The 12,834-nt window shown below is 38.5% G+C and overlaps 1 protein-coding gene across 1 annotated transcript; it reads right to left on the bottom strand.

Moving 5' to 3' along the window:
- Nucleotides 1-244: 244 nt before the first annotated feature.
- Nucleotides 245-8,188, bottom strand: ankk1 (ankyrin repeat and kinase domain containing 1). The gene is made up of 9 exons (XM_072392468.1): nt 7,831-8,188; nt 7,328-7,610; nt 7,069-7,220; nt 6,664-6,713; nt 3,601-3,756; nt 3,054-3,175; nt 2,580-2,613; nt 1,783-2,023; nt 245-1,354 (listed from the first exon to the last, which is right to left on the bottom strand). Exons 1-9 carry the CDS (start codon nt 8,001-8,003, stop codon nt 313-315), a joined length of 2,253 nt encoding a protein of 750 aa, XP_072248569.1. The 5' UTR covers nt 8,004-8,188; the 3' UTR covers nt 245-312.
- Between the last annotated feature and the right edge of the window lie 4,646 nt (nt 8,189-12,834).

Genomic DNA, 12,834 nt, shown 5'->3' with positions numbered 1-12,834 from the left:
AAATAGCACAACCTCATTTGTTCCTGCTGTTGTACAATAATTCACACAATTAGAAATTGGCTTACTCGTGTATGCCGGCCAGATATAATGGAGCAAACAGTGTGTAAATCTCAGTTCACATTATGTTTGTAATTTAACAATCGCGATGTAATAGTAATCATAAGATGTTTAAAAAATCTTTAATGTGCTGCTTTAAGCTTCTTAGCAAAAGCCCCACTCAAAAGTAAGAGAATAATCCAGCAGTATCACTAATGTTTCCATTTTGCAGTAATCCTTCAATTCAAATTGGTTTCACCAATAATCCAGTCATATTTAACAATCATTTTGTAGGAGCTGCACTAGTTCCGATTTTTCCCAATATTGGGCTACATTTAGAGCTGTGTGTCCAGAGGAGTCTTGCAGGTTCCCATCAGCTCCATTCAGCAACAGAGCCTTTACTATGGGCACACAGCCATGCTGGGCCGCCAGGTGTAAAGGTGTCTTCTTTCCTGAATTTACCGCATTGACATCTGCATGATGTGATATCAGGTGGAGGACACAGGGGAAACTGGCACTGGTGCAGGCAACATGTAGTGGTGTCCACCCCTCTGTGTCCTCTGTGATGTTTGGGTCGGCTCTGGCAGCCAGAAGTTTTGCCACTACTTCTGGCTCGCTGTAGTGGCAGGCAAGGTGTAGCGGAGTCCATCCATTCTGACCTTTTGAATTTACGCAGCCACCCTGTCCCTCCAGCTGGACTACCACAGACTCATGTCCTCTTAGAGCAGCCAGGTGCATGGGAGTCCAGCCTTGGAGGGTCTGGTTGTTGGGGTTGGCCTTGTGTGACAGCAGCTGCCTGCAGATACCTGTATGACCCTTCAGGGCGGCCAGGTGAAGTGGTGTGAATCCTCTGCTGTCTGCATTGTCTGAGTTTGCCCCACTGTTCAATAGCTGTCTGACTACGCGGTTATGGCCTTGCTCAGCTGAGAAGTGAAGTGCAGTAGACAGTGAGTCATCAGTGCCATTGGGATCTACTCCATTAACAAGAAGGAGCTTGACAATATTCAGATGTCCGTAACAAGAGGCTAGGTGGAGCGGTGTCCTCCCTCGCATCTTCTCCCGCTTTACAACAGCTTCTTCCGACAGTCGTGAAAGTAGAAGGCGCACCACTGTTTCATGGCCATTCTGACACGCTAGGTGGAGCGGCATCCAACCGTCTTTTTCCTGGGCATCTGCCACAGCTCCTTTGTCTAAAAGGAGACGAACACTCTTGTCGTCATCATTCTGAGCAGCAAAATGAATCGGTGTCCACTGGTCTTCATCACCTTGGGTTGGATCTGCTCCATGTTCCAGCAACAAAGAGATGATGTAATGAAATCTGTTGAATAAAAGTATCATCCAGGTACTATTAGACTTTAAACCAAGAGTTAAATCCTTTTCACAATACAATTAGTCGCTCTCTTGGAGTTAGTATGAAAAATAGGGTTCTTTGAGTTGGCAGACTTGCAAACTGGGTTTGTTAACTCAACCCCTAAATCCTAGGTTATTTATTTATAAAGCATTCTTAACAGCATTCTTAAGTTCAGCCAAAATTGTCAGGCCAAAGAAACAGCCTTGGAAAATACTACTTAGACACAACCAGGGAGAACAGAAAATCCCCTTGTAGTTTTCATCTACATTCATATACAAATGTGAGTTTCATTAGGCTTATATTCTAGGTCTCAACTCGAACAACAACTTTTCTGTGTCACTTGTAAAATATATATATATATATACAGAATATTTTTACAATTTTGTCATACAGACCTTTGAAGAACAGCAATAATAAGAGGAGTATGACCTCTGGCAGTAGTAGAGTTGACCTCAGCACCCAGACTGAGGACATGCTTGACACTTTCTGAATCATGGCTGGCTACTGTGTAGTGAAGGAGGCTCTTTTGGCCTGAAAACTCTGTGCAAACATGTTCTCTTCTTACAGAATGCCTGAAACTACTAAAGTCCTTTTTGAATAGGAGAGACAGAATGCCGTCATTCTTGTGTCGGCCATCTGTGAAATAAAAACAGAAATGCTGATCAGAGTATGTATGCTGGAAATGTATTGTAATGAATTTGGCTTTGTTAAAGTTTATAGTGCCAATTTTATTGTGTAAAGCATTTGCAGCTGTACAAAGTGAGGTGTGGGTGTGAAATGAACAGACTGTATCTCCAGACTTTTATATTATGAGACAATATAGGGACAAATAGAATGTGTTATGATCTATGTATTCAAGGCTTAAGTTGACATTCCAGTAAAAGAGTATTCTACATGTTTATTATTCTCTCTGCTTCATAGTTTTTTTCTGCCTTTGGTCTGATGGTATAACACGTGATAGGCTTGAAAACAAAAATCACTGTTTTCATGCAGATAGACAAAATAAGTTTGACTGATTATTGATTACTTAGAAATGCCTTGATCTACTAGATAGTACAGATGGGAGATCCAGCTCATCCAGCTTCTTAGATGACCATTCTAGCCCTTTTCTAAAAATATAATTTGATAGATAATAATTCACAATTAAATAGCACAAATAGCACAATAGCACTTCTCTTACTCTTGTGTTTACCTGAAGGAAGATCAGACATCTCAGGCAAAGTAATCTAAAATAGAAAAGACAGAGAGGAAATACAACAAATTTGATCATCAATCAATGTGTGAGAATGGATATGTGAGCATGGATCTACAAGGGCAACACTTGTAAAGAAAGAAAGAAAGAAAGAAAGAAAGAAAGAAAGAAAGAAAGAAAGAAAGAAAGAAAGGCTCACTTGAGGCATAAGAGACCGAAGTTCAAGTGTTCATAACCTTAAATCCCCACAGCACTGGCAGCCCTCCAGCACAAACTTGTGTGTGGGTTGATAAGACTAAATCTCACTCAAACATCTTGCCAACATTTAACTCTGAAGCAACACCGTACCTGTAGCTAGAATATCACCAATGAGGCAATAGCTTGAACTGTATCACCTTTTCCCCTCTTTAAAGCTACCCTTAAAGTCTTGATACAGCACCGCACCGTACAAGCAGAGTATCAAGTAGAGCTAACTTTACGCACTGGAGAGTCGAGCCAGGGATATGATTTCCGCCCCATGTCCCCATTTTTGTGACAGTGGATTGGTCCTGGGATTTTCAAGACTTCATTCAGAGCTTCTGTTTTCTTCAAAGTGTCTGAAAACAAAACAGCAGTTAAGAACTGTTTAGAGTGCGTCTATTCAAACAAATGTTTTACTGCTTTTAATAAATAAAAATGACTCCTTACACTGTATTGTAAGGGCTTGTAAAATATCATGTAAAAGATTGAATTCCACTTAAATGTATGAATTTCCTCTGCATCTCTGCACTAGTATGTATTTCCAAAGACTTGATTTTTGCATACAGGGTAAAACGTCACAATGTGTATGTTGTTTTGTCTATTTAAGAGAAAGTGGGTCAGAAGAGGATAAAGTGCTGTACTGTTGTTTTTGGCTATATCTTAACAGCAGACCTGCAACATGATAATGTAACCGTTCTAATGAAAAAAAAAAGAGAAAAAAAAAGAAAATAGCAACCTGCATTCACCTCTTCTGAGGCAGTTTGTCATGTGACCACGGTACCTGAGAACTGTGGCCTCTTCCAGTGGTTCTGGTCCCAGCATTGTTTCATGATGCTGATCATCTGATCACACTCATAGGGCCTCTGATCAGGAATCAGCTCCAAACAAGGTCTCTTAGTTTGTGACACCTGTAGCAGCACTGTTGTCACACTACAACCTTCATTAAAAAAAACAGTTGTCAGAGTAAATGAAGAGCAGCCACCACAGCTAGACATTGATTTGGTTTATGAGGACAAATAATCTTGTCGGCAACAAACAGGATGAATTTTTCATTCCTTGTTGTTTTAAATCAATTCAACACAGTACATATAACATATTCATATAGAGTCACATGTGCATCATTATACAAAAAAAGGATGTGTTTGCCTTTATGACCTAAGGGAAGTTGACCAGCACCAGGCTTTGGCTTCATATTGAGGAAACCAACATTTTGTAGTTTAAATTAAATGCAAAAAGAGAGCGTCACTTGACAAAGTCTGGGATTAAAGGAGTAATATAGTACTGAGAAAACTGATGCGAGCGGTAGAAACTCAGACCACAAGAGCCAGAACTGATAAGTAAACCTAAGATGCTGCCTTTCAAACAGCTCATAGCTCTCTTTCATAGATAAAACCAGACAATTTTGACTCTAATCATATCCCTCTTTTTGTGGACGTCTCTGCAACTAAAGGCGTGTTATTTAGTTTAGGAAATGAAACAACATTGGCTGCAGATCGAGATAGTTGTGTGTTTGTTTGTGTTCTTGTATGTTTGAGCACATGTGGCCAGATTGTTTTGTGACAACAGAGAGATTATAAGCAGAAAATATGAAGCACAAGAAGCAGGGAAATGTATGCTCTGGTGAAACATCAATACACAGCTTTATCGTCACATACAAAATAGCTGTCTACCCCTGTATTATGGCACTTTTCTTTCACTTGTCATTGTTGAGTAAATTGTAGTTCTAATTATCGAGCACTTAAACAGCAATTGTGATTCATTAAGTACTTTATGTCTGTTCAAATTTTAACCACAAAGATTTTTAGTGCAGTGAGCTTACAAGAAAAGGGTGGAAACAATATATTTCACAGAGTGGTATTGATTATTTTGGGTTGTAATTTTTGTTAAAAGTCAGCTGCTAAAATTGACTCTAAACTTTCCTCAGGATTGAGTGTGAGCATGCACGGTTATGTGTTTCGTTTGGCTCTGTGTGGCCAGTGTGAACAGCCGACCTGTCCAGACTGTACCCTGGATGAGGCCACAGGGTGTGCTCCAGCCCCCCCCCGCAACCCTAAATTGGAATACGCAGGTATAGAAAATGGTTGGATGGATGGATAGATTTCATTGAAAGGTTTTAACTTACTCCAGAAAGGTAAGAAGGACCTTGTTGGACCTGAGGTGTACTGTGAAGCGAGACCAGAGTCTGACTTTTTAGTGTCATGTTGGTGTTCTTTTTCAACCTGGCTAGAGCACCGCCCTTCCATGTAGTCAATATAGCAGACAACACCATATCAAAACAACATTTAAATGTCAGGCAGAAGAATTGAATTCATGTTAATGCCTGACATTAACAACAAATTAAAAGTGCATGTAAGTGCCTGTAATTAGTAATAAATAAAAGTCTGACTTTTGTATTGAAAATGTCAATATATTGATTAATACATCTTCTAAAGGCATAGTGTGCAGGATACTGAGATAATGTTGATTAAATGTTGATATTTCAATCATGATTTGGTGACATCTTTTTACCGTTAAATCTCTTGGAGATTTGATCTATCATGAATTTTCATCCAAAATCAACCTTTTCGTGTTGAATAAACAACTCATCAACAAAACAGATAGAGATTCTTAGCTGAGGGAATCCATAATATATGCAAACCTGTTGGGACTTTACAGTTGGCAGTCACAGTACTGCCAACGGTTGCCTTTTGGCGATGTTGCCATGGAAACCTGCTTGCAAGTTGATGCAGCAGAAATATGTCTTGTCTTTCCAGTTTGTTTCACACAGAAAACTGATTGTTTTTAGAAAATTGATTGGTTTTCATTCCTGACACCATATCAGGAAAATCATTTTCCACTTTTGTTTTTGATCAAAACTAAGAGGGACTGTTACTTAAACTCCATTATGGGACAGTGTCAGAACTAAATTCACTTCTTGATCATCCTGTTTCAATGCATCCACATCCACACAAAAAGAAGAAACAGCAAATAACACATGAACACCCTCCTTATGGAGCACTCACAGAGGGAGTGGGTAGAGGAAAGAATGAGCTAACAAAGAAGTTGACAACCATTTTTGTGAAAGCCACTAACTTTGATTTTGGTTTTTGATTTTGTCCTTTCAGCAGATACATGGAGACCCTTGCCTTAACATGCTTTATCTCATGATAAATCTTATGCTTTATCCTTTGAAAACAGGATTTGCTTTTTTAAAAATGGGGAAAAGTGGGGTCTACATTCTGTTTGGGCTGCTCAGGTAAGTGGAAACAGGTGTGCAGGGGAGATGAGTCTTGAGCTCAAGACTTGAAAGAAAGAAATTGAAGATCTCTGGCAGATTGGCAAGGTTAACAAGAGGAATGAATCAAAATTAAGACATGGCTGATTGACCAAATGCAAATGATGATGACAGCAACCTTAAGGCGCCAAGATTGACCCCGGCTCTGGTATAAAAAAATTGGACTTATCAAGTTTCATCTCTGCTGGAAAAAATAAGGCAGAAAAAAAATACCTTACTCTCTATAGAGTTTATTTTAAGAAACAGATCAACAGGGTGATATGTGTTCACACATATCCATGTTGCTTTCAGTATATTACACTTAAATACTGTATGCCCATGATTAAACTACGTGTAGGTGTTGTCTTTTTGTGCCTGTAAAGATTAGATTAGCAACATTTCTCCTACAACTGTCATTTTATGAAAAGCAACATTGAAATTCAGTTCATGAAACCCTGATAAAAAAAAATGCCTTAATGCCTCTGCTGTTTAAATGATCATGTTAAGTGTTATATGACTCCTGGCTGAAGTAACACATATAAATATGTTTGATATGAAGATGTGATGCATTTTAAATTAATTAATTCCTACCTGCATACGGCTTCTGCTGTGTCAGAATCTCCCACATCACGATGCCAAAGCTGTGGATCAAAACAGAAAGAGGCACTTCGGTCCTTATGTTCTTTTTTTTTTTACATAATCTTTCATAGCGTTCCAGTGATCTTTGTGGCATCCCTCCTCTTACAAAAAAAGACACTGAGGAGAGTTTCTTGTGATTTGACATCAAATAAAACACTGAGAATATAAAATGGATAAAAGGAGCGTCAGATCATAATGAAATATATAGAATATGCCCCTGTGACAAGTTGAAGATCAGACATACGCAGTGAATAACAAGGTCACACTGACTAAATTATGGGTTGTGCGCGGAATCAAAAACTGAAATGCAATTATTCTAATGGTGTACTTTCAAGAGTACACTCCTCAGCAAGTCACCTGTAAACATCAAAGCTAGTTCCTGGAGGATCAGGGCTCTGAGTGAAGGTCTCTGGAGGAATGTAACTTATGTTCCCTCTTGCTGTCAGATGCTCCACAAACACTTTCTTGCTCATGCCCTCCTCCCACTGGATTAAACCAAAGTCTGAAATCTTTTGACAATAAATTGCAATTACTGAATAGTACAGGATTATCATACAAGTCTCTAAGGAGTTCAAATGCTACGCAGATCACAGTAAGCTTTCAAAGTTTCAGTTACCTTAACATGAAGATGATCATCTAGTAGGATATTGGATGTCTTGAGGTTGAGATGGAGCAGTGGAGGTTTCATGCTGTGAAGGAAATTCATGCCCATGGAGACCTCATGAATCATCTGAAATTTCTTTGGCCACATCAGAGTGTGACTGGCAAGAAGATTGTTCAGGGATCCATTACTCATGTACTCCATTACTACAGCCTTTGCTTCGCTGCACAGTCCGTAGATGGACATAATGTACTTGAATTTCAGTTTGGCTATGTTGGACAACTCGTCTGTTATTTTTCTGTGATGGAAAAAAACATAATGGTCAGTGAAGGGCCATTACTTCTTTGAAGTTTGACCAAAAGAAATATTATTTCTTGCAGCAAACTTGTGCAGAGGCTGATGAAAGCAAAGATCTCTCTGGATTAATTCAAAGAACGTTATGACAGTATCGTAAGAGCCTGCTCGAGTTTTGCTTCTATCTGACAAAAATATAATACATATCATAATTAAACACTTACCTGTAAAAGTCATCAGAACACAAGGTTTTCAAGGCATACTTTTCCCGCCAGAGCTTAATCTTGACTTTGTACACCTGACCAAATCTGCATTCTGCTACCTTAATCCAATCAGCCTCAAATTCATCCTTCTTGAAATCCCTGAACTGCTCAGGGGCTCCACCTCGGAAATCCATGAGTACAAAGATCCTTACTCAAACAAACCCTCACATCACACTCACTCTCCAATTCTCTGCATAAATAGGGTTTATCCTCCAGATCAGTATCGGTCAGTGGCACCACAAGAACTTGCGTCTCATGCAGGTAAAGAAAAAGTTTAGAACACAGACACAGATCAGAGTGAGTGGCAGGTAGTTATTGTGTTACATAAAGATTAGGCTTTATCCTTGGTTTGTGGGTGGAGCTGAGGCGTGAAACTTGTTTGCACTACAATGTGGCACAACCAGTTTTCACGACTGTTGATCTAAGTTTCCATTTCAGTCTTCAAACTGAAGATAAACAAGGTAGTTGACCCCCAAAAGCGCCAGTGGAAGAGCACAGTGGTGTACAATTTGAAGTTGAGTTCATGACCATTTAGCTAACACCAGGGGCTAGACGTGTGAAGCTGTGTGTGTGTGAGTGCATGTAGTCTTATGTGCAGCAATGCTCCTACACAGCTGCACTAAATTATGCATGCATAACTCCATGTATAGATTGTAGTAAATCAAATTTATTCTTAGCAGCAATACAGATTATAGTTAGTAACACCAATAACACAGTCAAATGTGGTTAAACTGCTGTCTGTTTTCCAGTTGGTACAGGTTATGTTTTTACTTACCGTAACCTTAAATAAATTCTCCATACAGTCATGAAAGTGTTATCTCTCCTCTTGTCAAACTCGTCCAGCAAGAGTAGATCGAGAAGTAGATTTCCCAAACTGCCAAACTGTGTCCTTGAAATCATTGCAAAACAGCTTTGTTTAGAACAGGTGTTTACTGACATGATGTATTCCCTGCAAAGATTTGACACTGACCTGAAAACCAACCACTTTACCTGCGATACGCATAGCTGTCAAAGCTTTCCAAAACACTGGATAAACAAATTCAAATTACTTTGCTGTCATCATTCAATGTCAGGTTAAGGACGTATTGCAATTGTGTTTTAACTTTGGCAATAATCTACAGGAAGTAAATCATACTCGTAAGATTATGTTGCGCTTCTAAGAAATCTCGGCCTTCATTATTGTGAACATAATCAATCACGAAAGTCTTCAATATGCTAAAGACCTACAGTCAGTGTTGCTGGTTTTATTTGCTTCATGAAACACAGCTAAATTTGATAAGATTAGGATTATTTGAACTTGTGTATAGATGTTTATTGCAAGAAAAAAAGCCATAATTTCATTTGTATTATCTTTACTGCATCTTGGTTCAATTTGGTAATTTGTTAATGATCAAAAAAAAAAGATTAGATTCAAATGCAGCTTTGCTGTGAGCTGACTTTGAATGGCTTGTCCTATGGGGACTGATGTGTGAACCCTCTTTAGTTCTCACTGTGTCGGCATCATATATCTGACACCACAGATTTTATCTCCCTGCATGAGAGAAAAGCTTTAAATTGCCTGTTTTTTTCCCCGACTGGATTAAGTTAATGGGAAGCTTTTCCTAGAAAATGAAAAAACAAAGATCTCCTCTCTTACTTTCACTTCTATTTGCAACTTCTGTTCTATTGCACTGCTATATTCAAACACCATTCAGCTCTTTTTACAGCTGAATTTCACAAGGATGTGTCGCAATGTTAAAGATTGACAAGCTTACATTCACACACACGCACACACACATTTATACACAAACATGTTTGTGAATTCTTCCTGGGGGTCACGGCTTTGGTAGTCATAAAGATATTTGGTCCTTCTCCCTCTGGTTTTCTCTTTTCTAGCACATAGACCATTTGGATTCCATATGGTTCCTGCTGAAAATTTTATGCAAATCTCCATCACAAACTCTGATTGTGGGCAACTCACACCAGGCAACACTCCATCTCTCCTTGTCTTTGTCCAGCTTTCATTTTCTGGAAATTTAAATGGGATTCATTAGGATTTCTGTTCATGATGTATTTCTCATGAGAGTGCGGCTACAGGTCAGGATGCTGCACTCAATTCTTCTCCTCGTCTATGCTGTGAGCTGGCTCTTTGTTCAGGCTTTCATTCCTCAGACGCGGTTAGAAATTCTGATTAATAAGTCAACTTCAATAGGATTTTCCCCTCCCTGCTTCCTTTAAATCTGCTGGCTATTGCAGCAGGGCTGCGGTAGGGGAAAAAATGCATAGCTTTGGAATGAGTTTATGTCTATGGCCTACATAGGTCTGTGCTGTCATTAGCCTTGTGAAACCCAAAATGCAAAAAGAATTTAAATACATTATTGTGAGGCTTTGCATGATTATGTATTAATTAATTTGCCAACACATTGTGGATCATTATTGTGGGCTGTCAGAAGGTTTTAGCTGAAATAAGAGGGGGCATGAGCAAAATAACCAATCTCTAAAACATGAAAAAGCATCACCTTTAAATTGAGACAGATCTCTTTGACTTACAGCACTGTTTTTTTCCTACAACAGCACACAGCTACATTAACTCCTTACCATCTTAGGTGTATACCACATTTGCCCTGCAAACGTTTAGTTTTGTTTTTGTTAATACTCTTAACTTCAGAACCAATTTTTTGCAAAATAATGATGTCCCAAACACCCAAACTAACTTCCTATATCAATAAAGGGGGGAGGGGGTGGTATGAATTTATCGTTCACGGACAGTCATAGTTTCATACTTCACTAACTCGTGCTATTATTTAGGACAGACTCGTGGATTGATGTTCCAGTGAAAACCAGGCAGTCGTGATCAGATTTCTGATCGGCTACCTGAGGGGAGAAGTCTGTCTTCATTGATGGAAGCCACATCTTGCAGGTCAGGCAATTGCATTAGCAGGCCTCACCAGACTGGGTAAGCTGACTGGTTAGAGCTAAAGGCTTTTTCCATTCCCCCTCGTGCTCTCGAATCACTCTGATCCGTATTTTCTGAGCACAGACAGTGAAATGAAAAATGTAATACATATGTATAATATGTAAGAAATGTGATTCAGGCTTCAACAGTAATTGGCTCTTGTGTATCTCTCCAGAGCGTTTAAAATTTTTTACTCAAGTCCTTATCATGTGAAGATATTTTCTTTCTTGTTTTGACACAGAATTATAAATGTAAGAGGTAAGTGAGACAGTGCAACAGCATGTTGAATTAGAGTCACTGGAGGCACAGTCTAGGATTTACCCTTTCAGGAAGATTTACATAATGTGATAATATGTTAATCTTTGTGCACTTATTCAAATGCACTGTTTAACATTGAAGCCCATTTTAACAGAGAGCATTATCTCTTTGTGTTGCCACAATGAATGCCACAAAGTATTTTTTGGATGAACTGTAACTGCAGCTGGGACTGTGATTTCATTTCTGTCAAAATGATTTGAAATATGAATCAGTATCCTAACATTGCCTTTAGCTACTCCTACCGGCATGCTTAGTGTCAACAAGTGTGTTGCATGTAAGTCGTCTCGCAACTTAACTCTTACCTTACTATTGCATTAACTGCTGCTGTTTGCACTTCTCTCTTGTGTATGATTAATTTACAAGATTTATCTGGGAGAGTATACTTCAAGGATCCCTCATTCTCTAGGTTAATATTACATCAATACTGAATGACCTTCCTATTGCATTCGGGTCAAATTTGACTCATTGCAAGTTAATACATCTTATCAATATCTTATAGTATTTTTACTGGAACAATGCTTAAAGAAGATATATAAACCCAATGAAAAAAAATTGCTCTCTTGTTATTGATAATGTATACCATACCCGGAACACGCTGACAAGTTTCTATCAGAGCCCTTTTCAAAAGAATTGATTACAGATCTGGGAAACATGTTCTCGAGTTGCTGTTATATGCTATGTAAAGGTGAGGAACATGGGACACTTTGTCAAGTTCCTGATAAGTTCCATAAAATTCTAAATGTGTCTAATTTGATAGAGTTGGGTTATGTTTGATAATAATTTGTATTCTTCGAGTAAGAAGGCTGCAATGTGTAGATGTTCTATATAGCCACACTTAAACGTGGGAAGATAAGCCAGTGGGATATATAAGTGAGGTAAAGTTGCACATTTTTTAGATTTTACTCTGCTTTAAGCCATTCATAGTATTGCATTTGGTTGTAAAGATGATGGGAATAAAACAGAAGAGTTTAATAGGCCACATACTTTCTCAAGTCTTAATTCTTGTTTGTGGAGTTCATCCAGACCACTGGGATAGGCTCCAGCCCCCCCGCGACCCGACCAATGGATTAAGCGGTTATAGAAAATGAATGGACAGATGGATGGAGTTCATCCAACTCTTTTTTTCACAGTTTCACCACTGCTTCCACAAAAAATCTTAGGTGAGCTTCTGTGTTTAACCTTTAATGAGAGAGTGTTTAGTGAAGTAAGAAACGTATGTATTGATTTAGTTGTAATTAAGAAATGTTTCTTCCTTAATACCCTTAAAAATGGATGAAGGAATGTTCTATGAGAGAAAAATGCTTGAAAAAAAGAGCTTCTTTTGATATACGTTGATTGTTAGAATTTAGAATTAGACCCTGGACATGCATCACTGATCAAGAACTCTTAAGAGACAGATTAAAATGAGTAAAACAACATTGTATCTATAGATATTGCTGTACAGAGATCAAATGTATTTGTTACATTATTAAATGATACAAAATCACTGAACATTTATATGACTTGCAGTGCTATATCTTATTACATATTAAGGCAATTACAGACTTTGTGTGGGTGTTGTATGTTATCTTGCGAAGATGAATGCGGTCAACAGGACTTTTACCCTAGACGATTTATCACAGGAGCTTAATGATGGTGTCAAGCCACTAATGCACACATGATATCAAACTATAATTAATGAGTTATCTGTCTCAAAGTGGTATACAAAGTGT

This window comes from Leuresthes tenuis, unplaced genomic scaffold (genome assembly GCF_036924035.1).
Source record: "Leuresthes tenuis unplaced genomic scaffold, fLeuTen1.0.hap1 SCAF_9, whole genome shotgun sequence".
Lineage (NCBI taxonomy): Eukaryota > Metazoa > Chordata > Actinopteri > Atheriniformes > Atherinopsidae > Leuresthes > Leuresthes tenuis.
This window is presented reverse-complemented; position numbering and strand designations above follow the sequence as displayed.